Source organism: Melospiza melodia, chromosome Z (genome assembly GCF_035770615.1).
Source record: "Melospiza melodia melodia isolate bMelMel2 chromosome Z, bMelMel2.pri, whole genome shotgun sequence".
Classification (NCBI taxonomy): Eukaryota; Metazoa; Chordata; class Aves; order Passeriformes; family Passerellidae; genus Melospiza; species Melospiza melodia.
The window spans coordinates 3,041,982-3,068,718 of record NC_086226.1 but is presented as its reverse complement, the minus strand read 5'-3'; the positions used below and the strand labels follow the sequence as shown (position 1 = coordinate 3,068,718).

General features: G+C 44.2%; 1 protein-coding gene across 3 annotated transcripts in view; it reads left to right on the top strand.

The window, feature by feature from the left end:
• The window catches only part of SETBP1 (SET binding protein 1), a 271,338-nt gene that overhangs the window by 176,504 nt on the left and 68,097 nt on the right, over nt 1-26,737 (top strand). For all 3 annotated transcript variants that reach the window (XM_063181025.1, XM_063181022.1, XM_063181024.1), the window contains one exon: nt 11,932-15,412. In XM_063181025.1, the coding sequence (XP_063037095.1) occupies nt 11,932-15,412 (3,481 nt within the window). The remainder of the gene's footprint in view (nt 1-11,931; nt 15,413-26,737) is intronic.

Below are 26,737 nucleotides of genomic sequence, written 5' to 3'. Positions count from 1 at the left end.
AATATTTCACACAGATTTGCCTCTCAAAAGCCCATGCTCAGCCACGTTAGAGGAATGGCAGCAGAAATCACAGTGACTTTCCCTGTGCCAGACTGGTGGCCTGAGAGTGTTGAACTGGTGGATTTTGGCACCTCTCATCATTGCAGTATGAAGTGTGGTACAACACTGCCCATCTTTTATTCCAGGGGGAACCACATCTCACTGGGTTTGCCAGGACAAAAAAGGCCATTCCTAGTAAATCAGCTCTGTCTTACCCGTGGGACACAGTGCTTTACAGCAGCAGGGGATATGGCAAGCAAAATGAATTGTTTAAAAATGTGAAATATTCTTTTTGGTCCAAGGATGAGGAGGAACTGTTGGGATGAATCCAGAACTGAGGTATGTCTAGGGATGGAAATGGTTCCAGGGGAAGGGAGAAGAGACTCTGAACAGTGAGATTTATTGTGCTGGGATATAGACTCCCAGAAGAAGAGGCTGAAGATACATTGCTGGAATTGCTTAACACCAGGTTGGACAAAACACTGGAGGATTTAGAGAGGTTATATAGTCACAGATTTTTAAGACTAGAAAGAACCACTTAGTCAAACCTCCTGCATGACTCATACCAGGGGATTTGCCTAAATGTATTCCTGTTCCAAGTCCAATAGCTGTCAGGAAAACACCCAGCCTAGTTTTAAAAAGAAACTCCCAGGTCTAGACAACCCATTGATTTCTGTGATAAGGTGCTCTCATGATTATTTACACACCCTCCTAAAGTTTGAGCCATGTTTGTCATGTCAGTTTAGCAGTGTCTCTGCTAAACTAAGGACCTTCTGTGGCCCTGCTGTCCCCATGTATTTTTATTCCCTTTCATGTGTACCTCAGACACTTCTAACACCAGATTCACCTCTGCTCTGGCCAGTCTCCCTCTCTCCTCAACCAACTCTTGGAAACACATTCTGCCAAACTCTTCCAATTCCAATCCTCCAAAATAAGTAAATTTTGTAAAAAAGAGGCAGAGCTTCCCTCCCTTAACAATGGGCAAGTGCACTTTGATATCTAAAATGAGTCCTGCTGCTTGTGATTTACCCTGTTTGCCAAGCTCCTTGGATTGGAGGCTGTACCTTCAGTGCCAGTGTTTTTATAGACTGACTCAAGTCAAGCACGCAGTCAGCATTTAGCAGGAAGCAATAGCAGGGCTGGGAATAGTTTTGCTTCATCAACATGTATAGAGAAAAGAAATGTGGCTAAGTGAGTTACTAGAACAAAGGCAATTAAAAGGGCAAAGCTCTGAGGTGCTGGTGGAAGCACACCATGGCTCTGCCTGGTCTGATGCCAGTCCCAAGTGGATGTGTGCACAGAAATCATGCATTTGTGCACAGGTCCAGGGCTGTAAGGGTTTCTCCAGAGCAGATTCTCAGCATGGGATAGGCCACTTTTTACCCAGATGCTCTCCTGATGCCAGTTCTGCTCTGGATGCTAATCCCAGGCCTGAATTTATATTAAAACACTTCATAGGTTTTAATTTATATTAAAACACTTCACAGTGTTTTATATTAAAACACTTTATATTTATATTAAAACACTTCATAGGAGGTCATTTTAGCCTGGTGGGTGTGAGACTCAGGGCTCCATTTTACACCTGATTTGTTGGGTGAGAAACTAGAGAGGGTTTGGAGGTCATTTAAGCACTGAGCTGTGCTCAGGGTGTTTTGCAATCTTCCTTTCTAGATCACAGCTCCCTGCTCTTTCTTTTTATGCTCTGTGCTGCTGTGGATTTATATGTGTAGAAGACAAACCTAAACTTGGTCAGAGCCTTAAAGTGATGCTGTTGTACCTTAATAAAACTGTATTTAGCCTGGTGATACTGTGAAAAATCTTGAAAATATCTTAAAAGTATAAAAGCAAAGGACAATTAAATCTTGGGATCATCTCCCAAATGGATTTGCACCGGAGATTCACACTTAATAAAATACAGAAAATTGCATTTTATTTTGGTACATAAATACTGGTAGTGGGGGACTGTGGCATTTAGAAGAGAGAATCACTCCACCAGAAAACTCACTTCAGCAAAATGATGCAGTCCAGTTGAGCCCTTTTTATGATCTGAGAAATTACTGTTTTTATAGCACACTAAATAAAACCTGCTATTTGAACTGGAGGTTTATTAGTAAAGGTGATTTTGTCATAGTTGGGGAGGGAGGGGAGGAAGGAGAGATGAGGGATGAACATCAAAGCAGAGATAGGTGCCATTCAGGAAAAGCACAGCAATGTCCCAAAAATGCAGTACCTATCACCATCACACCCACTAGCACCACCAGAGAGACATTTTATGTCACCATTTTGTTTTTGTTTTTTTTTTTTTTTTTTTTCTCCAGTACCTTATTACAAGCCTGGTTAAATTTCCTCTACTGGGAAAGACTTGGCCACGGGTGTGGTGAGGAACCTGCAAAAACATCTGTATGGCAGAGTTATCTGCAGGGAGCCAGATCCAGAGGATGGCAAAATTGATTCCTTTAGGAGAGCAGTCAGATTCAGCCAGGGCAGCTTGTGATTTTGCAGCTGCCCAAAATCACCCCTTCTATGGTCTTGAAAGAGGACTTGCAGCTGAGCATTTTTATTCCCACATGTCCATGACCCAGGAGTCCCCGTGAGCATCCTTCTCCAAACCTGTCTTCCATCATTCCTTGAAGTTCCTATGGATTTAAAATCCCCTGATCGAAGCAAAAAGTCTTCAACAACTGAGTCACAGGGGCATCATCTCTAGTGCAGAAACAGAGATGTCTGCCCTGCTTTGGCCTCTTCAAGGTGTGCAAGTAAATTTCCCCAGCCATCACTTCCTGGGTGTCTAGGGAAAAGGGGAGAGGGACCACATTTTATAAGGTAACAATGATGAAAAATAGTCACATGTTATGGGGAAACTGGAGCATAAGTCTCCTGAAGCCTCACTCATTCTGTGCCTTTTGCAAATGGAATAGGTTCCACTTCATGTCTGCTTGGACTGTTATAAGCCCTGCAAGGGAAGATGAGAGTGTTCCTATTCCCTTCTGTCAGAAAGGCAGGATTTCACTGGTGAAAACAAAGCAGAATCCCACTTTGCAGTCTGATCTGAGACCAGGTTTTTGGGAAGGTCCAGAGCACATCCTGCCTCTGGATGTGTACACCCCACAGCACCCACTGGCTCTGCACAAAGAGCAGTGGCTCTTTGGTGTGTGCCCAACAGAGCCAGAAATTCACCACCCATGACCTCCCTAGGCAGACTTTGCAAAGGGAAGGAACCTCCCACGTTTTGGTTCAGGTCGGTGGAGTTCATCTTTTCACAGTGAATTTGCTGAAGGCACAAGTGATGCTCTCACTGAATCCATGGAACAGGACTCAGATCTTCATTCAGGGAAGTCAGGAGACACTGAGTATTTGACCTGTCCTGCAAATTTTCAAAGGGTTTATAACCCAGCTGTTCCTGATAGATGTTCTGGCAGATTTCTGGACTTTTTGCCAATGCTGTTGCACATTTAGTGCTTCATGCTAGACCTTAGCTGCAATCAGGATGCTTTGGAAGAATTAATCTGGCGGTCAGTAACTGCTAAATGAAGTGCATGCTACAAGAATGATGAGCTAACTGACTGCAGCTCACAGCTTTTATGAGCTTCCCCAAATGCCTGTTTTCAGGTGAATTCAGCATCTCCTTGACATTTAAGGACTCAATTTATAATCAAATTATTTAACTCTAGTGGAAAGAATCACTGTCCTCGATGGAAAAGCCATTTATATTTCTCCCATCCCTCAGAAAAAAAAAAAAAAAAAAAAAAAAAAGAAAAAAAAAAAAAAAAAAAAAAAAAAAAAGAGTATTCAAGGTAATGCTGAAATTCCTATATTAAATGAAGGATAAAATAAACCTTTCAATGCAAATTAAGAGCTGCAGGCTTTTAAAAATTACAGCAGAAATTTAAAGTGCACAGCTGTTCACATCCTTATTTCCAGTTTAGCAATCTCAGACATGCTGAGATGGTGAAGGGCCTTGAGGGGAAGCCACATGGGGATCAGCTGAGGTCAGTTGGTCTGTTTGGCTGGAGGAGACACAGGTCAGACCCCAGGGCAGTTACAGCTTCCTCATAAAGGGAAGAGGAAGGGCAGGATCTCTGATCTCTGCTCTGTGACTAGTGACAGGACCGGAGGGAATGGCCTGAGGCTGAGTCAGGGGAGGTTTAGGTTGGACATCAGGAAAGGCTCTTCACCCAGAGGTGGCTGGGAACTGGAACAGCTCCCCAGGGAGTGGTCACAGCACCAAACCTGACAGACCTCAACAAGAGTTTCTACAATGCTCCCAGGCACAGGGAGGGATTGTTGGGGTGTCCTGTACAGGGGCAGGAGTTTGATCCTTTTGGGTCCCTTCCAACTCACCCCATTCTGCCATTTTGGGGTTCTGGGATTAACATCCTAGAAAACACCACAAGTCTTTCAGAGATTAGTACCCTTACTGCTCCAATTTCTGCAGGTCCCAGTCTGTCCTGGGATCCTTCTGCTGTTTTATTTCGGCTGAGCCACTGTACACATGTGCATTGTCCTGTACAGTTTGAAATTACAAAGTGGAAGAGCAAGATGAGGTAGAAAATTGGACAAGCAACATCATAGCGACACACTGGTGAGAGCAGGCTGAACTCCACAGAATTAACCATTCCTGAAGGGATGGAAGTATGTTTTATATACGAATAATAAAGCCTTAATATCACTCCTGCAGGCAGTTAAGTTCATTTGCAAGGGTTTTGAACAAATGAAAGCACTCAGCTCAGCAAAGGTGCCTTGCTCTGCAAGCCCTGGCTTTGTGGATGTGATGTCTGAAACACCTGCCTAAAAATCCTTGCACTGGCTTGAGGCCAAACAAGGACAAACCAGGGTGATCTCAGCAGCTGAATGGGGAAAATTGTATGAGTCCTGTTGTATCCACCTTAGCTGGTGCCCAGTTGTTCTCTCCCAGCTGCCTAAACCGAGGTGGCAAACAGTGTTGTGGTTAAATACGATATTTAAACTGCATTGTTGTGTTGGCGATGATGGGTTCTTTGTTAGAGATGACAGAAAAATCCCATTGTTTAGAGTTTTCCCAGACTCGGTGCTTAATACAAAGCTCTGAAAAGCACAGGGTTGTTTAAACATTTGATAGAGAAAATATGTGTAGAGATGGGTCTATTCCACCAGTAAGGAGCAGAACAGCCTGCAGCGCCAAATCCTACCTTTATAAATTCAACATGTTGCTGCAATTTGACAAAATAAAATCCTCAATCCCTCCATGTGGAAAATAGAAGTGTCTGCAAAGCAGCAGCAGATTGAAACAGTGTGCAAATTATTCAGTTTAAAGCTGGTAGCATAATGAATTTGGAATAACTTTGGAATTTCTGAATTACTTAGAAAATCAAGACGCTTTACCAGGAATGCATGAAAAATTACAATTCGCAACCATGTGAGCATCTTTGTACTGTTCAGTAATCTCTGCATTGATTTGTCTCTTCCTTGAATAAGTGCTTTAGACAAGGTATTCTCAAAGCAATCATGATGCCAAAGCCTGAACTTCAGCTTCTCTGTATTGACACAATCACACAAACACACTCCACGGTCTGGGATGTTTTGTTTGGTGAATGGACACAAAGAGTTGCTGCTTGGCTTTTAATTAACCCACTCCCACCCCATGCTGTGTTGTGCTCTCCTGGGCATTTTTGCATTAATTCCTGCCTCTCTTTGTACGTCAAATGAATGTTCAGGGGTTGGAACTAGATTATCTTCAAGATCCCTTCTAACCCAAACTGTTCTCTGATTCTGTAATCCACACTCCTGAGTGTGATGGCTGTTTGGGCTTTGTGCTCTTTGAGACCCTGGGAGCTGCAGAAGGAGTAAACTCCGTGAGTGACAAATTCAGGACTGTAATCTGGAAAATGCCCTATTTTGGAAACATGGCAATTAATTTTTTGTTACTGTTGCTGATATGTTTTCTATAGGTGTATCACTTTTAATTAAATCCCTTACATCAGTTTTGAGCTAGATTCAGTGGAGTTCCTCAGCAGACTCCACTGTTTGTGGTTTCAGAAAGTGTCCTTTTCTGGTTTATATCCCTCATCCATGGCTGGAGTTACTGAGGACCTGAAGAATTTCCCAATACCATTTCAGAGACTCGAAGTTATGAACTAACTTGACTTGATCACAGGCTCCTGACACCTCATGTCCATGACTGCTCAACCTGTAAGTCATCAGGCCAGAGTTATATTTGCCTGAGCCTGCTGTCTCCTCCACTTGGCATCTTTTATTTACAGAGTAATTCTGCCCTGGGAAAGCTCAGTGCACTCACCAAAAGACATGAAATACCTCCAACCTGTAGCTCTGATTAGAGCCTGCAAGTGAGCAGTTTACAGCTGTCCCATTGGGACACAAGGGGAAATGCTCAATTTTGAGCAAAAGTATGAGCTGAGCCAGGATTATTTATTCATGTGTTGGAGCTAGAAATCTCAGTTTTTTCTTTCTTTCAAAGGGTTTTTTCTTCTCTAGCAACATGTGTTCATGCATGTCTAGGAAGCAGAAACTAAAGAGAAAGCTTTTTCAAGGGGAACAAATAATTTGGAGCTTCTCCAGTTTTTAGGAACTCAGGACAAGAACAGAGAATGATTTTTCAGAATGCCAACTACATTTTCAGTCAGTGCCTGCAGATTTATTCATTCAGCCTGGAGCATCTCAGGCTGACAGTTTGCTAGACTCCAAAGCTCTGTTACCAGGATTGTCTGGAGTACTTTTGGGTATAAACCCAAGTTAAGCAGCTCTGAATTCAGGCCTGCCTTCCCTCTGAGCTGGCTGGGTACGGGGATGGTCCTGTCTTCTGCATGAAGCATCTGTGCCACAGCAAACTGCTGTGCCTGAGGTAAAACCCTCCTCTGCCTGGTTAGGAGACAGCGCCAGGGGATCCAGCACCTTTCCAGCTCAGGAGGCAAAGCAGAGCAAGTGCCCCCGTAGATCACAGGTTCACCCCATGGATTTCCAATGAGATACCAGCTCCTAAGTGGCAAAATTGACACCAAAAAATGCTTGCAAGTTCCTAGACCACACAGAGGTTTTATGTGATGTTTTGATTTGTTCAGATTTGCTCTTGCTGGTGAGGCAGGGGTGGCCCTGAGATAAAAGAGAGGACTCACCAATAGCCTGTTGTAAGTGACATAATGCTTTTAGGGAAGACTTTCCTCCTCTTCTTTTCTTTTTTCTTTTTCTTTTTTTTTTTCAATTTTGTTTCCATCCCTGTGAAGAAGATAACAAAGGATGGCATGTCCTCCGAGCACACTGATGTGTCACTGTGGATGCCAATCCCCACAGACGCTCCTGATGTTATTAATTTTTAAAACAAACTTGCTGATTGAGGTTCTGACTGCCTTTAAATTGTCTCTACAAGGAGACTGTGTACTAATTAACCCACAGAAACAATCAATGATGTACCTTTTTCAAGTTTCAGGGTGATTAGAATATGAAAATGAAGAGCACAATGGTGCAGATGTTTTAAAATCACAGCAGACAGCAATTAGTGACATGGGAACCAGCTGCTTATCTCTCCAGATAAAGCCTCTTAATAGGGAATTACACTTGAGGAGCCATTACACAGATGGATCTGCGAATGATTTAAAGAGGGGGCGTTGTAGTATTAACTTTGATTTGCAAGCCAGATTCTTGACAAGCTTTATGTGTGTTACCTCCTAAAAAAGGTGCATTTGGAGTAGGAGGGAAACATCCCTTTAAGCACACAGATTTTTTTTTTTCAGGTGTTGGGTTTTCTAAATGTATATTTTTATCATATTTTTTATATTTTATTTTTTTAATTTGGATTTTTTTTTATAATCATTGTTGCTGTATTACCAGACCATTGATTTTGTTGTTGTCATTTGCCCCCAGTCTTTGCATTTGGATTGGAAGCAGCATGTGAGAATGAGTGTGCAGACTGAAGCATCCTCAAAGAGTCCCTGGGGGATGGATTCTGCTGCTGGGTACTCCCTGCAGAGCAGGGTGCTGCCCCTCCTGGGACTGGTTCAGCATCATCTCCTCAGCTGCAAGGACTGCATACCAGAATAAAACTGTTTTGTGGACTAATCACATCTGCAGGTGCAGGGCTGCACAGGACTGGAGGGACAGCATAGAACACACAGCATAAAACCTCTTCTCTGTGGACAGTGGATGAGATCTGTCCTGCTCTCAGTCTGCCCACCACTGCCCAAGCTGAGGCCTGAAACTCACCAGTTTGTCATGCAAATCGTACTCCACTAATAAGAGGATGCTAATCTTATTCTACTAATAAGAGGATTGTAGTCTTATTCTTATAGTCTAAGGTTTAGACATGTGCTGGATCAGGTTGCTCAAGCCTTTCTGCAGTTACAAAAGCTATCATCTTCTTTTTGTTGTATTTTGCTTTCTTTAAAGGAAAGTTGGGATTATTTGACCTACTAAAAACATCCATATACAGTAAACTGTATATGAAGGGACATATTGACCAACTATGCTGAGTTGTAGTAAAATTACATGAGTTAATTTACACTTCTACTTCCCCAAAAGAAGAAGGAGCAGACTCTGAGTGCAGAAAAGTTGGCTGTGGAAGAAAATCCCATTTAATGAAAGGGCAAATGACAAGCAGAGGCCAGCACTGAAGTTTGAAGCATTTTTAGGGTCTCATAAACTAAAAAGTAAATAAAGATAAATCCTTCTGTTTTCATGAAAAAAAAGCTCACTATTCTTTATGCTGGCCTCGGCTGGCTGCCACAGGAACTCTATTTGAGCCAACAGCCCCATGGAGCTGGAGTATATTACATACTTACTGACAAATAAAGTAAAGAATTTGGGTGAAAGGTATCAAGATATCAGTTTCTTAAGATTCCCTTACCATCCTGACAGGTCTGACATCTCTGTCTGCTTAGCAGAGTCTTGGCGTGGCTGAGCTAGGCCTTGTTGGCTTTTTGGGATGGTGCTCACACAGCAGGGAGAATTGAGGCCTAAGCATTAGGACCAATGGGATCAAACAGCAACACAGATGGATACATGGGATATAAAATACGCTTGGCCACATTACTTTCAACTAATTTAGTAGTGCTTTTAGGTAAACAGTCCCCACATACCCATTTCAGCCCCTGAAACCCAACCTGCTGCAGCAAAACTGTCTCTAGTCACTGTGCTGCAGAGGAATTATTTTTGGGTGGTGTGGATGTGTCTGGCAAGGCAGAGCCAATAAACATTTCGCTGGAAGAAGTTTCATGAGGAAACCCAGCAGACTGTAATGTGCTTGGGCAGATATATAGTTCTGACATCCAGCGTAGGAAATGGAGTCCCCTGATCCTGCAGACCGGTCATTTTTTGAAGGCCTGTTGAAATTGGAGTGCTTATCTGCGTGATTAAATGCCTCCAGAGCTGGCACCTTTGATGAGATAGGCATATCTTCCTCATGAATTTTAAGATCGATGTGGTGGTGGCCTGTGCTGCTGGAGCAATGACAGGGCTATCACTGGGGATGTGCTGGGAGTTGCATCATCACTGTGTAATGTACAGGCCAAAGAAATGGGGCTGGAGGAGCCAAGCCCATATATCAGCATTCATTGCTGATCTATAGTTGGCCTCTCCATTCTGAGCCCTTATTAACTGCCTTAAAATACAGATCAGAGATTATTGCTCCTTCTAGGCCATGGATCTCCATGTCTGTGATAGATATGGAGGGAATAGGATGTTGCCAGAGTGCGATGTTTTTTTGTTCCCTGCTGTAACCTTCCTTCTTATTTTTGTTTCTTTTTTTTTTTTTTTCTCTTCCAAATGAAATGTTTCAGGTCATTTAGTTTCACAGCTCAGCACTTGGAAGTAACGTGGGTGTAAGAAGCTGGCTTGGCTGCAGGGATCTGTTCAGGAACAGCCTGGCCTTGCCTCAGTGTGGGTGCTGGGGCCCGAGAGGGGCCTCAGCCCAGCATTTCCAGGACTTCTTCCCATCATGAGTTGCAGTACCTTGGGGAGATGAGGTTTTCTGTGAGGCTGGAGTGAAGCACAGCCATCTCGCCCTGGGACATCACCAGGGCATGGCCTGCCCACCTCCTTGTGCCAGGACACCCAGCCTAGTGGGAGAAGCCCCAGTGGCCCAGGCAAAATGGGTCTCAGGAGCTCTGGGATCAGTTTAAAATAATTAAAATAAAACAAGCTGTAAAACTCCAGTGCTGGTGCTGCTGGTGTCCCCTCCCTGGACCCATCTCAAGATATGGAAGTGGATGGGCCCCCTGTTCTGAAGGAGGGCATCAGTGTGGGTTGTGTCCTCTGTGTGCTGCAGGGCTCGTGTGTGGGAGGCCACTGTGAGGAAGAGGAGGAGAAGGATTCATTCCCCAAGGAATGGCTCTTTTCAGCTCTTTTCTCAGGCTGAGGAAACCGGGTGTCGCTCACCCACGACATCTGCAGCTCCACCACAGCTGCATGCTTTCGCTCTCTCACTCCACAATTCCTGGAAATCTCTGTTTTCCCTGAGCATGGCTGGTCCATGTGTGTGACAGCTGAACTATCCACAGGATTTAAGACTCCCTGATTGCTGCTCAGACAATGGACCAGAACAACTTCATCATTATTGTCTATTCCAAAAAAGCCACATGTCTATATTTATATGGGCATGAAAGATAGCTCAGCATCAATTTGTCAATAATGTGCATGTTTAGTGGCCACTAAATAATGTGCCAGGGGCTTGGGGCTGTCTTTTCAAACTTCTCTGAAGTTGCTCAGAACTAGGAATGCCTAATTTTCCCAGCTCAGAGGCCTCTTATTCCCTTTTGCCTGCTTGCCCCAAAATTTGTGTTGCAAACACCCCAAAGGGGGATCTAATGGGCTACTGAGAGAAGTTTAATTGTAACAGGGTGTTTGTAAGGAACACAAGACACACTGTATTTATTATCTACTTTTCTTTCCTTGGTTTTGTTTTTATTTTCAGTCTCACCATTTATTTGACATTCCCAACAGTGTCAGTAGTTTGTGCAAAAGCAGTTGTATGGTCTGACTCAGAGCTTTACAAAATAAAGCTGCAAAGTCAAGAAAAAACCCCAAAACAGATCAACCAAAGAAAGTAAAAAAACAAATAGATAGATACTTTTTCTTTAAAAGGAAAAAGTTACAGCTGAAGTAAACATTTTTTTTTTAGCTGAAGGCCCACCAAGAGAAAAACAGTAGAGTTTCTTTTGCTCTGTAAGAGACTTCAGCATAATTCTGCCCTTGCTGTAACCTCTGTGGCTTGAAGAGCTCCTGTCAGAGTAGAAATCATGTTGAAAATATCTCTCACCAACATTGCAAATAGCAGAGTTTTAAAATGGAAAGGGAGTAATGCAAATCTTGAACCTGCCAAGTGTGCCTCACACACTTGACGCTATGCATATGATTTTAAGCACTAAGTATGCAGGGATGGCTTCCATGTGGAAATTCAAGTAAATCTTTGCAGAATCTGTCTTCTCAGGGAAGTGGACCCATGCGTTTTCCTCTTGTTTGTTACAACTTCCAAGATAATTTTGCAGTTTTCCTGTTTACAATAATGAGTTTAATTGCTGCTGTTGAGCCTCAAGTTCTGTGAGTGATTATTTTTCAGGAAAAAGGCATTCTCACCAGGAGGTTGAGTTGCACCATTCATCCATTGAAAGGGGATATTTCACTTGTGTTTTAAATTAAAAATCAATAGACTATGTTCCCTTAGTAATTTTGCATTTATAGAAATAGTTCCACTGTTTTTAGAGTAGGGAAACCAAACAAAACTTGTTTACTGTGCATGAAATCTAAATGCAAATTTGGCTCAAGTATAAGAAGATTTTATAAAGGTTTCTAACTCTTACAAAGTCATTGTTGTTATTCACTGCATAAATAAAGAGCTGCAACCAGTGGTTATGAATGGGCTGCTAAACTAATTTTATTTTTTCCTGTTTATTTTCTGCTCCCTTCCAGGTTTATGACAGGCCACAAAAACATTCTGCTCTGCACTATGATCCAGGCCTCCAACAAGACTTCACCAGTGACACCTTAAAATCAAAACACCAGCAGAAAAGTAGCAACCAGCACCACCTTGACTGGTCAGCAAGCTCCGACACTGGACCTGCTTCTCAGAGCTGCTTCATCAACACAGAGCCCAGCAGAGAAGCAATTAGTGCCACCAAGGTCTCTGCTCTGGAGCCAGGAGTTTCCTACAGCAAGTCCCAGGCCAAGAAGTCCTGCAGCAGCAGCAGCAGCAGCAGCAGCTCGTGGGGGCAGCTGTCGGTCAGTAGTAAGGAGCTGGCAATTTGCAGCACAGTCCCATCACCCAACAGCATCAGCACGGCCACCCAGCCCAGCAGTGCCTCCGAGTGCAATGGGCTTTTGCCTCTTGGAGATCAAGAGGGAGCTGTGCAGCTGGAGGCCCCCGATCAGCCCGCTGGAAGTATGAAGAAGAAGTCCAGCAAGAAGGACTTGATGAGCCAAACCATGCAAACCACAGATATGGAGTGGGTAAAGAGTGCTCAGAAAGCGTTTGACAGCAAATCCCATGACAGCATGGAAGGGAAAAAGGAGTCTTACACGATGGACAGCATGTTGGATATGTCACCCTCGAAGCAGAATCCCGTTTCTGCCGTCACTTGTGAAAGTGACACCAATCACGTGCGAATTACTATCCCAATAAAGTCTCCGACAACAGATGCGTCTGGCCACAAAAGGAAAAAGAGGCAATCCATTAAATCCTCCATAGAGAAAACTATCCAGGAGAAAAGCCTGCCTTCCGTGCTTGCTTTGAGCAGTGAAATGGCAAACAGGACCAGCTCTCAACCAGAGGGGAGTAAAAAAGATCTTCGAGCCACAAAGCCAGGGAAAGTGATTGAAAATGAGTCCCCCTTAGTAGCAATTGACAGCGGTGTGTTCACAGACAAAGTGTCCCCCAACAGCGCTGCCCGACCCAGAAAACCTCTACCTGTGACATCCACTCTCCTCCCCACCAATCTTTCCACAGCTGGCAAGTTACCTGACATCCAGCACCCCAAACATGCAGCTAAGCGTCGGTGGACCTGCAGCAAACCTAAACCTATTATTCGGGAGACCTCCCTGACGACGTCTGAGAAGCTGATGGTGGAGCCTCCTTCAGCCTATCCCATCACACCATCCAGCCCTCTGTACACCAATACAGACAGTCTTACTGTGATCACACCTGTCAAGAAAAAAAGAGGACGACCAAAGAAACAGCCTTTGCTCACTGTTGAAACCATCCACGAGGGGACCTCCACCAGCCCAGTGAGCCCAATCAATCGTGAATTTCCAGGAACAAAGAAAAGGAAGAGGAGAAGGAATCTGGCCAAGTTTGCCCAGATGGTTCCAGGAGAGGACAAATCCATCAGTGAACTCAAATTTCACAAAAAAGTCGGGAAACTTGGGGTCTTGGATAAGAAGACCATCAAGACCATTAATAAAATGAAAACCCTCAAGAGGAAGAACATTCTCAATCAGATCTTGTCCTCCTGCTCCAGCAGCATAGCTCTGAAAGCAAAAGTCCAGCCACCATCTAGTGCTGGGCCGACCACCATTGATGCCAGGCTAGGGAAGCAGATCAATGTCAGCAAGAGGGGGACTATCTACATTGGTAAAAAACGGGGCAGAAAGCCAAGGGCAGAGCTGCAGGCTCAGCCAGAAGAACCTAAGACAGCCATCAAGCACTCAAGGCCTGTTTCCAGCCAGCCAGAAAACCCAGCAGTGCCTTCCAACCTGCAGTCACTTGTGGCATCGTCACCAGCAGCTATTCATCCGCTTTCAACGCAATTAGTGGGGATCAACGGCAACCTCAGCCCTGCAAGCACTGAAACTAATTTTTCAGAGTTAAAAACTATGCCAAATCTTCAACCTATCAGTGCTCTTCCTACAAAAACCCAGAAAGGAATGCACAGTGGAACTTGGAAGCTGTCTCCGCCCAGGCTAATGGCTAATTCTCCTTCTCACCTCTGTGAAATAGGTTCTCTGAAAGAAGTCACGCTGTCGCCAGTGAGCGAGTCTCACAGTGAGGAGACCATCCCGAGTGACAGTGGGATAGGTACAGACAACAACAGTACCTCTGACCAAGCCGAGAAAAGCTCAGAATCCCGCCGGAGATACTCCTTTGATTTCTGCACCCTGGACAATCCAGAGGCTATCCCATCTGACACCAGCACAAAGAACAGGCATGGTCACCGGCAGAAGCATCTCATTGTGGATAACTTTCTCTCTCACGAAAGTATTAAAAAGCCAAAGCACAAGAGGAAAAGGAAAAGCCTGCAGAACAGAGATGACCTCCAGTTTCTGGCAGACCTTGAGGAACTCATCAATAAGTTTCAAGTGTTCAGGATTTCCCATAGAAGTTATACATTTTATCATGAAAATCCATATCCCAGCATCTTCAGGATTAATTTTGATCACTACTACCCTGTGCCATATATCCAGTACGACCCATTGCTCTATCTTCGCAGGACCTCTGATATGAAGTCTAAGAAGAAGCGTGGTAGACCTGCCAAAACCAATGACACCATGACAAAGGTGCCTTTTTTACAAGGGTTCGGTTACCCTATTCCCAGTGGGAGTTACTATGCACCCTATGGAATGCCTTACACATCAATGCCTATGATGAATCTTGGTTACTACGGTCAGTACCCAGCTCCTTTGTACCTGTCTCACACGCTTGGAGCGGCTTCCCCATTTATGAGACCTACCGTGCCCCCACCCCAATTCCATGCAAGCTCTCACATGAAGATGTCCACCACTGCCAAACACAAAGCAAAACACGGAGTGCACCTGCAAACCCCTGTGGGAATGGGCCTTGGAGACATGCAGTCCTCCCTGGCCCCTCCGAAGGTTGGAGGAACAAGCCTTTCAAGTGGCCGACTTCACAAGAGGAAACACAAACACAAGCACAAGCATAAGGACGAGCGGATACTGGGGACTCACGAGGATCTGAGCGGTCTCTTTGCTAGCAAGTCCACTGGCTTCTCCAGCCACGCCATCAACGAGAGGCTGAGTGGCTCAGACAAAGACCTGTCCTTGCTCAACGAGAAGAGCAAGCACAAGGAGAAGCAGAAGCACCAGCATTGTGAAACCGGGCACAAAGGCTCAAAGAGTAACTTTGAAGTGGATACGCTGTCTACGCTATCACTTTCTGATGCCCAGCAGTGGTCACAGAATAAAGATAAAAGCGACTCAAGCGGTGATCCCATTGACTCTTGCACAAAGAGATACTCTGGTAATACTGAGAGTAATGGAAGGTCAGAGTCCCTGGACATGTTTGGTGAAATAAATTCCTCAAGTGAGAAGCGGGACAATGATGCAAGTGGGAATAAAAGAAGAAGCTTTGAAGGCTTTGGAACTTACAGGGAAAAGGACATTCAGCCCTTCAAGACAAATAGGAAGGACAGAAGTACTTTTGATTCTTCAGCCTCTTCAGGTAAGCTTTGTTTTATTCTATTTTACTTTGAATATTTGCTGCACTTGAATTTCAATGCTGAACAAAGAGAGACTCACCATTTACAGCAAATACATTTATAAGATGATGACTTTTCAGTCTTTTGTAACTGACTGTCATTCTTCATTCAAACTTAAAGGAGATCAACAAGAAAGTTGGACACATCTTAAGCCCAAAGTTTTACAAGTCTTTGAGTTGTTACACAGCACTTTTACAGATACTTGTCCTGCCTTGACTTATCTCTCTTGTTGCACTTCTTCCTGAAATCTTACCATTGCATTCTGCAACAGCAGCAATTGTAATTCCTGTTTGCAAGGTGGTCATCCCTCTAATCAGTGTCTAACATCACAGGATCAAAGACACTGTCCAGCATTTGGGAAAAGAGCAGAGTGTCTGCTCTGGCCCTTAAAGTGACCAAAACCCATTTGTTGATGGGGTGGACCGGACAGGTGGGAAGGTGTGAAGCTGTGTCTGTGTCCCATTAATGTGTTCTACTGCTGGTCCAGAGGCATCCACCGTGGTAATGGCTGGGCTGAATATTTAGAGATCCTGAGTACAGTGCTAATGTAAATCTGTCACTTCCAGTCCACAGGTGTCATGTAAAATAAATATCCTGAGCATTGAGGGCTGTGGGAAGGGACTGGTGTCATGGAAACAAACCCTCTCCAATGGACTCTGAAGAGTTTTAGGTCTCATGACTTGGAAATATAAGCTGGGTGGATGAAGAGGGAGGAAGCTCCTTTCAGCTGCTAAGGACATCTGTTCCTCTCCTGCAGAGTGGGGAAAAAGGGAATCTGAATCTTGCCTGTGAGAGTGAATTGTACTTTACAATAGGGAGCTGCTTTTGTGATGACACAGAGGCAGGTGTTTTGGTGCATTACAAATGAATTTAGCTCGGGAGCAAGCCCAGTGCTTCCGCACCATCAGATATTTATCACAAAGCAGATTTCACACTTAGCTCTGGAAAGGGGTGAGCTTTTCTGAACCAACCAGTGGTGGATGAGATTCTGATGTGCTAAAAAACGACCTTCAAAGAAAAGTAGCTGATAGCCTTCAAAATTAAAAGAAAATTAACTGAGAACACAAGAGTAAAGAATTTGTACAACTTGCCAATGTCAGGATCTCAAGTTTTTTACTGACTTGTAACTGATCAAGTTCCAAAGACAGATCATGCTTAAGCCACCTAAGCATTTCCAATTCCTTCACCAAGACCAGAATATGAAATACAGCATTGAAAAATGGTCTGAAATGACAGATTACCCCCAGAAAACATTCCCATTCATGATAACATATTATATTAGACCAGTTGTGACATCAAAAAATGATACATCCAAAAATATAGGAAAAGAGATTTAAATAAGTCTCTGAACATCAGAGTTGCAACATGCCTGACAAGGAACAAAGATATTCTCCACCAAGTGCTGCAGTGGCTATTTCATTCAGGAAGCTGGGTCCTGGCACATAGGATTAAAAGCCTTCAAAGTGTTTAACAAGCTTTTTTTTTTCTTTTTTTTTTTTTTTAATGGAAGTTCACATTTTTTCACAGTTTGTTAACAGCCTTTGCATTTGTAGCCTTTTTGCTCTTTGAACAGAAGATGTTTGCTAAATCTGCTAAATTTTCAATATATTTCACTAAGGCATAGCAAACTGTCAAAATTCCCAACAGTGTTGAACTCAAATTAGTTTCCAAAGTAGGAGCATGATCCCCACCAGGCTGATTTGAAGATGGAACTAGTAAAGAAAAAGTCGATTTCATGTTATTTTCCTTCATTTTATTCCCCATGACAATAAAAGTATAAGATGGAGGGCTAGAACTTGTCATGGGAGCGCCATAAGATTTGCAGTTTAAATTTTTTAAACTAGCTCTTGTTTAAACTGAAATTGGTATTTTTATTTATTTTTTGCTCTTCATGCTTACAGCCGCACAGCATTCCCCATGACCTAATCCATCACCTCTCAGATTATTAATCAATTTCTTCATTGTCATGCTATTATTTAGATGGAAAAATCATCAGCAGTTAGCTAAGCAGAGCCAGATAACCAGAGCCATACCTTGCACTACAAGGAAAAATACTAAAACTAAACAGCTCTGCCAAGAAAGGCCTGGAGCCAAGACTGCTCATTAAAGCCTAGAAACATCTGTCTGCTTATGAATGCCCAAGATCTCAGAGCAGCTTTTTTCCTCTCTGCCTTTGACCTTCACTGGGATTCCCAGCAGAGGTCTGCACTTGAGTCTAGCCATAACTATTTAACCAGTTCCCACAGAGGGAGGATTGCTCTCTTCCATGATAACCTTCACCTTCTTGCTCCTATCTCACCTTGCATTTCCCTGAGGAGATTGACTAATCAGACAAATATAAGAAAAAAGAAAGAAAAAAAAAAGCCCTATGAGGACATATATGTCCATCCCAGGAGGCAACATCCATAGCCTGATTGCTCTTTCCTTTCAGTATTTGTCATGTTTCACAAGTTAAAAATAATACATAACAGAGATAAGAGGAGACATTCTGAATATTCTGATGAAAGCTGAAAATAGATTTATATCACAATTTCAGTGTTATCTCTACTGCAGTGGCATTTTGGTGTGCTCAGTGGTGCCATTTGCAACTTCATTGCATTCTTCTGGAGATAAAATATGTAGCAAAATCTATCCACACTCAGTGGATATATCTGTGATGAGAGGGATGAGAGAACCATTTATGGGTTTTTTGGTGATTCAGGCACTGCAGTTTGTTTCAGTGTGGTGTGCAGCTGCAGGTACCATTGTGTTGTTGTTAATTTATGTCTTTGTCTCTGTTGCGACAGTGCTTAACCATTTCTGAGAAGTTTGGTGCTCCTTGGTGATAAATAATGGTCCTGCTTATGGTAGAAAACAGTCCTGTTGTACAATCTTTAAGCCTAGGTATGATTTTACTATCTAGAAAGGTATAGGCCATAAAGGGAAGAGTTGTCCTTCATATCTTTTGGAGAAGCTGGCTCAAGGGAGGTGCCTGGCACAGGTTTCCCTGAGAAATTATGGATGTCTCATTCCTGGAATTGTTCATGGACTTGGTTGAAGTTTCAGTACTATTGCTAGTGGAAGGTGTCCCAGCTCAGCCCAGGAGGTTTGGAAATAGATCCAAGGTCCCTTCCAACCAAACTATTCCATGATTCTGTGATCTGATGTGGAAATCTGTGCCCAAAGTGAACAGACCCATTAAGGGAGTGTCACCAGTTACTTCGGTTGGTCACAACAAAAGTCCATTTCTTGTCCTGCACCAGCCTGGACTATCACTGGCCATTCTTTAGTGGAGCTCTCATGAGCTTTGAGCCAATGTACATCTTTTGGGACCACTTTGGGCTAAATCTGCAGTGTTAATGCATATGGCTAATTTCCCAGTGGCCTGTTCCACACCATTCTTCTGGAGAAACTGGTGCTCCTCCTTCCTTCCGTAATAACAACTCTTCCCAACCACTCCTCATGTACTGTTGCATCCTGGTGCCTTTTTCTGAAATTGTTATTTTTGCTAAATTTCTTGCTCCCATCCAACCCTACTGCATTTAGAAAGACTAATTAATCAAAACTAATTTAACAGTGCTTTTCTCTTTAGCTGAAGGCTATTCCAGTGGCATTAGCCTGGCCTACAGGCAGGAATGCAGCATAAAGTGTTTCTGATCCTGCCTTGCCACAGACACTTGGGGCACATCCTGGACTGATCTGTCAAGCCCCAAGCACTGGTTCAGCTGACTCCTTCCCTCCCACAGTCAGAGGTACACCCCAACACACTTGCAGAGCAGCCTTGGAGTCCCCGTGGCACTGTGTGACCCGAGGCACTGCGCACAGCTGCATGGCTGAGCCTTTCATCTGCCTTTCAGGAGTTACTGAAGGCCCAGGCGAGGGAGCCAGGGAGAGGTCACAGATTGGTGCTGCAGCTGGGCTGGGGACCCTGAGAGTAGAGATGTTATAAAGGGGCCCTCGTGGCAAACTCCACATCTCCTCGTCATGTGTCTGCCTGTTTCCTGATGCTGGAGAAGAGACTTCCATTGCTGATGAGCAGCCTCAGTGCCACAGCTCATCCCACAGAAAAAAAAAAAAAAGGAAGATTGTTTGTCCCTTACTTTTTTCCTTAGGTGGAATAATGAGGAAAAGCACATTTAACCTTTTAAGATGCATGGATAAAATGGCAATTTGCATGTACAACCTGTCAGATTATGTCCTAGTTACAATCGCTGCAGGCCAGGATGTAGCTGGGGGTAAAGCAGAGGTTGAGAGTTGCTGTATGCAGAGCTACATTTCTGATTTTCTTGGTAGTGAGACTAATCAAGGTCTGTGCTACTTTACTGTCACACTATTTATGCCTCCTTGTTGTTTTTTTTTTTTTTTTAACAATGATTATATGAACAGAGGTTGCCTTGCTTGCGTGTTGGGTACAATGGCTCAAAGATCAGGAAGTGCATTGGTTTTATCAGATACAGCACAGACACCACGCACAGTATATTTACAGGAATATAAAGTTAATCATATGCAGTTATTAGGAAAGCAGTAATCATCAGTCTCTGAATGCTGGATAACTAGCATGAGAAACACGTTTTATAAATTAATGCTTAACTTACCTACAAGACTCCCAGGCTTTCCCCCCTCAGTGTCCAGCAGTGCTACTTAGCTGAATTTCTTCTGACCTGAATTTCTAGCTTGACCTTTCCTCCTCATTTGTTTTGTACAGCGCTGGTTTCACTCTTGAAGGAATCAGTATCAGCTTTAGCCCTGACCAGTCAGAGTTTTATACTGAGAAGGGATCAGTATCTCAGTAGTGGATAAGCATATTTGTTCTAAATGTATATGGCAGATGTAGGTAAATAGTGTTAGCCATTTGCCTTATTAATTAAACTTTGCTGATTTTTCATATGATAATACTTTCCACAAATAATTTATCATTTTACATAGCCTTGAATCACAATGTTGGTTCATTATTCTCCAGTGAATTCACTATTTCAGTGAGAATGGAAACAGTAGGACCATGCAGTTTGATCCACTGTTTTGGGTCCCTTATGGCAAGAAGGGTGTTGAGGTGCTAGGGCATGTCCAGAGAAAGGCAACAGACCTGGAGAAGTGTCAGGACCACAAGTCTGATGAGGAGGGGCTGAGGGAGCTGGAAAGGGGCCTCAGCTTGGAGCAAAGGAGGCTCAGGGGGGATCCTGTGGCTCTGCACAGCTCCTGACAGGAGGGAACGGCCAGGGGGATCGTTCTCCTCTCAGGTAACAAACAATAGGAAAAGGGGAAATGGCCTCAAGTTGCTTCACAGGATGTTTAGATTGGATATTATGGAAGGCTTCTTCACTGAAAATATTTTTAAGGATTGGAACAGGCTGCCCACTGAAGTGGTGGAGTCATTATCCCTGGAAGTGTCTATAAACATGCAATAGTGGTGATTTAGTGATGGGCCTTGTCAGTGCTGGGGGAATTGTTGGACCTGGTGATCTTAGAGGCCTTCTCCAGCTTTAATGCTTCTGTGTTTCTGTAAACATCATGTGTGATGAACATTCTCTCACCTGACCTGCTCAAAAACATAAAATGAATGCCTGTTTCTGGCTGGGTCTTGCATGTATACCTGTGGATGAACCTTTGCACACTGAAACAAGAGAGAAGTCAATATTGGGTGATGCAGGAAGTTGAATAGATATCCAGAAAACCACATAAATAACTCACCTGGCTTTCTTCAATAGCAAAGATCCGACTCAACAGGACCTGCGTTTTGTAGGGCACTGAGTGCATAAATTCAGAGACAGACTGGTGTATGGTCTAGGATTTTCAGGTCCATCTTCCATATCTTAGTTTTCTCATTTAACTGCAGAAAAAAAATCTCCTAATTGCAGTTAACCTCAGTGTTTGAGTGGGTGAAGGGGATAGAAGCAGTTTCCTGCCACACAGTGCCTCAGTGAGCTCTGATACTCACCAGTGCCAAGAGAATGCAGCATTTGACCCATGGCAGTGCTTGCAGTGGATGGGAGAAGAGCCAGGTAAGAACTTCACTGACTGAGGATGTGTGGGGTGTCAGTCACCCTCCCTTTCCCCAGCTCTGCCTCTGCTGGGGTTTCCTCACACACCCCACGCTCCTACATAGCCTCCAGCAGCTGAAAAACTTTTCCAAGCCCCAGTTTTAGTAGGGTTTTTTCCCTCCCACCATGTCCTGTGATGAGGGACCAGTTCTGTACAGCTACAGGGTGAGTGTGCCATCTGGCCCATAAAAGTTACCACCAGAGCTTTAAAAAAAACCAAAACCCTTTATTTATTTATTTGTAAATACAGTTACATTCATCAAAACAGCTGTTTAGGGCCCTGAATGTTTAAGAAACCAAACAAACCAAGCAAGCCCAAACTACTGAAACAACTTCCAGAAGCATTGTTTGCCCCTTTAGGATAAAAGTTCTTGTTTTCCACTCAGTTTTCTGTCAGTCCTGTGGAGAGGAGAGCAAGCCAGCACCACTATTGGTCCTCTCTGCCTATGGTGTGTCCTACAGGGGCGTGCTGCTGATGGGGAAAGTGAAGCTGAGCTTTCCTTGAAAGTGTTTTGACTAAGGCAATTTAAATATAATGAGTTTTGTCTTTGTTGTTGTTGTTTTAAGGCTACCTCTTGATTTACTGTGTTGCTTCCAATGTCTGCGCTGACCAAGGAGAGAAGAAACAGGAGGGAAGCTGGAGTGGGAGAGGAAGCAGGACTATTTATCACCTAACTTTTAGTTCCTCTCTTAATGATTGTATGTTTATTGCTCTGCCTGAGGCTCAGTACCAAGTCCTTTAGACCAGAGATGAATTAATCAAATTAAATTCTGTGACCCTTTTGCTTTTTGGGAGTGTTGCAAGCCTCCCAGCACCCTGCCTAATTTCTGCTTCTTAACTTTGCTCTCTGTCCAGCAGTCAAGCAGTTCTTCCTTCACAACTTGGCATCCCCCAGCTATTTATCTTCACTCTCTCTGGCCAATGCCAGAACGCCTTGTTTGAAGTTTTTATTCAGACCACTGCTAGTTTATGAAGTTGTGCAGATTCCACGTTGGGTGTGCAGCTGCTTCACGTCAGACACAATTGGCCTCTGCTGGGCTCTTGGCTTTAAAAGGCGATAAAGAACCACGGCCAGATTCTCATCTCGGCCCAGCATAAATCTCCCCACTGGAACTGGGGAGGCTGAACTTCAGGAGTGGAGTATCCACTGAGGCAAAGGGACAGCGTGGGGCTGGAAAGTTCCATCCACAGCTTCAGTGGCACACCAGAGAGGGATACTGGGCATGCCAGGGTTGTTCTGTCTGTGTGCAACCTGCCAGGTGCTGAAAATAGCTTTGGTTCAACACTTATAAGATTTTCTTAGCTTGGAGGGAGTGGGTCTGTTGAGACTTTGATGGTGCCAGTCTGGGTACTTGTGTAAGTAGCAGTTTAAGAAGAGTGAGAGGGAAGCCTGTTTGCTTTAGCTCTGGACTGTACACAATGCTATTTCTTGGCACTGATAGTGTAGGTGCAAGGCAAGAGGTCCATGGATGCATGGAGGAGGTAAAACAGAACCATGGCTGCACCTTTGCTACAAACCTGCTGATCAGTGTGACTCAAAGCTGGGCATAGGAAAATCTGATCAATCAAATCACTGACAAATCAAATCAATCAAATCACTGACAAATCATATCAATCAAATCACTGACATAAGGCATCTGCCAGTGGGAGGGATCCTGATGCAGTCAGAGCAGCCTGCATCCTGACCTGCCCAGCTGCAAAACTGAGCTGGGGTCTGACCTCCAGGACATGATCTGAGGCTGCTTCTCCATTCCCACTGCCTTCCAGGAGTTTTGAAAGGGCTCAGTCTGCATGATTGCAATGATGATGTTGAACAACAAAAGGAGAAAGAATGTCCTGTTTTAAGGTCTCAACAAGAAGGAAGTCAGAATAATTCCCCTGTAGATAAAGGGCTGTGGGGAGGGATGGGAAAGAAAAGCTTTCACTGTCCACAGAGGGGTTTTTACACAACCTCAATGACTTGAAGAGACCCAAGGACTCATAATAAGAATCATTACTGATTTGTCATTGAAAACATGCACCTGGGCATAGATCCCCATAGGCTTTTGCAGCTGCACTGAGTCTGACCGAGCTCTCTCCTGGTGCAGTGCAGCCTTCAGGAGGCTTCAGGACTATGTGCAGTGCAGAGTTAACTGTCAAGCAAGGGCAGGACTGGATGGCTCCAAGGGATTTGCTAATGAGCTATCAAGCTGTGGGTCACTGGTTGAAATTTAATCTGTAAGAACAGTGACAGAAAATCAAATCAAAGCGCTGACGTCAGAGTGATGCTGGAGCGGCGGCGAAAGCGTTGCCTGTGCCTTATGCAGCACACAGAGGCAGCTCAAAGGAACTGGGAGAAAACTGTGGGGAGCTTGTTGGGAACTGCAAAATACAGCTCAGCCAATTTGAGTTACACCAAGTAACTCACTTGACTTAGTGCAGTTGCTTGTGAATGACAACAGACTATCTCCTCAGAGAATCTGACCCAATCTCAGCCTTACACAGAACAGAAAACACACTGGTGGAGACACCTGGGTAGAGTTTGCTCAGCAAAGAGTGTCACAGAATGTGAATCAGCAATGTACCAGAAAGCTCAGTGGCTTGTGGTGATGCTGATGGGGTTTTTATTGTTATTTGGTCCTACATTGAGGTCAGTAGGAATAACATTCCCATCCCCATCTCATGGGGAAACTTGGTGGTTTCCCCATAGCTTTCCCTGGGCTGGGAAGGGCCCACACTACTGCAGGCTATTAAACTAGCTCTTGTGGTTTTCATAGTTACCAGAGGGAAAGCTGAGGAAGGAAAGGACAGGGGCACCAGATGCCCTCAGCTGTGGTAGTTGTACTGGGTATGTGGGTCAGCCTGTTAGCTCAGGAAGGCTTATTCTGGTCCTTTATGCCCCTCTGGTGTTATCCTCTTCACCGATTTTTTTGAGGGGATTCAGTCGCAAGCAGCTGAGCTGAGGATACAGAATTTCTCCAGATGGCACAGTCTTGCCATTACAGCTCTGTGACTCTGGCCTTCCCCACCTCCACTGTAGGCAGGAAAGGGAGCAATAGTCAGCATTGTTTTTTGTGCCAGCTATGATTAGTTGGCATAAAGAGCACTTAAGTAAGTTGACACAGCCTTTGAGTTGCTTGGTTTGCTAAAAAAAGGAAAGGGAAAAAAAAAAATCCCTGGGCTACTATAGGGTGTTTTGCTGCCTGAAGTCTCAGCTGCACCAGTAAAAACTAGGGACGAGGTTAGTTGCAGAAACTTTGTCATCCAGATATTTACTTAATTTTTATTTTTAAAAAAGTTTAGGAGAGCAACAAGTTTTTTAAAAAAATTAGTTAAACTCCAAATTCATGCAGATTTCCTGTTTTGCTTCTCAACAAAACCTCAAAACCACTTTGAACAACTTTCCCACCTCAGCCGAGGGTGGAGTTGTGTACGCCCTACACGTGGCCTCCAGAAGTGCACCCGGGGAGAGCAGCACACCTCCTCTGGCACGGTGGGGCCGGGTTTGCTGCTCACAGGGCAGCCAATATCTGTGCCTGTGCTTGGCTGCCCACAGGGGCTCCTGACTCAGCCAGTTACGCTGGAAAACTTTAACTTTCCTATTTCCAGCAGAGCAGACAAAACAGCGGAGATGTGTCAGGCAAAAAGCTGGAAGCAGTTGATAAAGGGATGCCTCCCCAAGATACTAGGCAGATATCAGCTGCTGTCAGTGCACTGCTGTAATTTCATTGATTTGATCTGCTGAGACAACATCTCGGTAAATAAGAGGAGCAGGGAAATATATTGCACTGAAATTAATGGTTTGCTGCCTGATCTCCTCTTAAATGAATTCATTGCAATCTGAAGCAATGTGTGTGTTTTGCAAACCCAGCATTCCTTGGCTCCTACACTGCATCATGACATTACTTTAGGCAGTGAGGAAGATCTTATTTGTGATATAGTAGCTCAGCCTGGGAACTCTGGATGGAGTTATGGCATTTGGGTGTGTAATTCTAAGTAACAATAAGCAGTGCTTAACATTTCCTCCCACATGAGAAGCGCGCCCATTAAAAGTTTAGCCAAGTCAGCTGTGCAAGTTCTTGCACAAAAAGACAAACTGCTAAAGAGCTAATAGGAGCCACTCTTATGTTAAAGAGTGGGTAGAGCATGCATTAACCCAAATTCTCCTTCTCTGCTGCTAATCAGTGAAGAGTCTTGCTGAGATCAAAGAAACCCCTAGCAGGTAAAAATGGTAATAAATCAGGCTCAAACCCAGGTTCAGAACTCATGAGTCGTTTTCTCAGCTCTGTTCCTGAGATACTGCATAGCTTGAAGAAGTCAGTGAATGTGATTTAGACCATTCACGAGTCAACTTAAGTCCCTGTGAGAATGAACTAGAAGTGTCTAAGTCCCAGGGAATGGCTTAGTCTGTCTCATCTGAAGAGGAACCTACCTCCCAGAGAAACCGAGTGTTGCATGTAAATCTGGACAGTGTGTTTCAGACCTGAGAGGAACTTAAAATACAAAAGCATGTGGTTTTGTTTGTGTTCAGTGACTGACAGCCTGTGACTGACTCACAAAGTGGGTAAGAGGCTGCTAACATCTCATAAGGTGTGGAAAAGAGCCCACCTCATTAAGCCACGGTTTGACCAAACTTTCAGGTGATATCGAGCTAGCACAAAACACTCCAGCAGGAGAAATTTGGAGCATGTTCATACTCTTTATGTGGTCCATAGCAGAAAGACAGTCTGTGTCTCTGAACTGCTTGATGCAGGCTGGTTTGGGTTCACACAGCTGAGAGCTGCTAACAGCTGGAGCTGGCAGATCATCCCCTCTGCACAACACTTGATCCTGATCTCCACTGGACAACATCTCCCTGTAGACCTGGTGCAAAATTCTAAGTATTTCTGGGTTTTTAGGTTTGGCGGTTTGTGTTTGTGTTTTGTTTGTTTGTTTCCTAGTACAGATGCCAAAATGTTTCTTTTTTTTCTGCAGCCATGTGCTTCCTGTGTGCTCTGGGGAGTGACAGGAGGGTTATTGGGGTTTGAGGCTAGCACTGCGATATTGCACCAGGTAAAGAGACAAAGCTGTGTGGTGCTTGTCCAGGCTGTGCCTGGAGCAGAACCTGCAGCACACAGGTCGGCTTTGCCATGCCCAGCTTTCCTCTCAGATGGATAAAATCCTCCCTAATGGCCAGCTAATAACTGCAGCGTGTGGGGGGCCTGGGTACCAGGATACGGGAGACATGCCAGATGTGTCAGTCTGGCAGTGTGGAAGCACCTAGGCATTCCTAAGGGGCGTTCCTAAGTCTA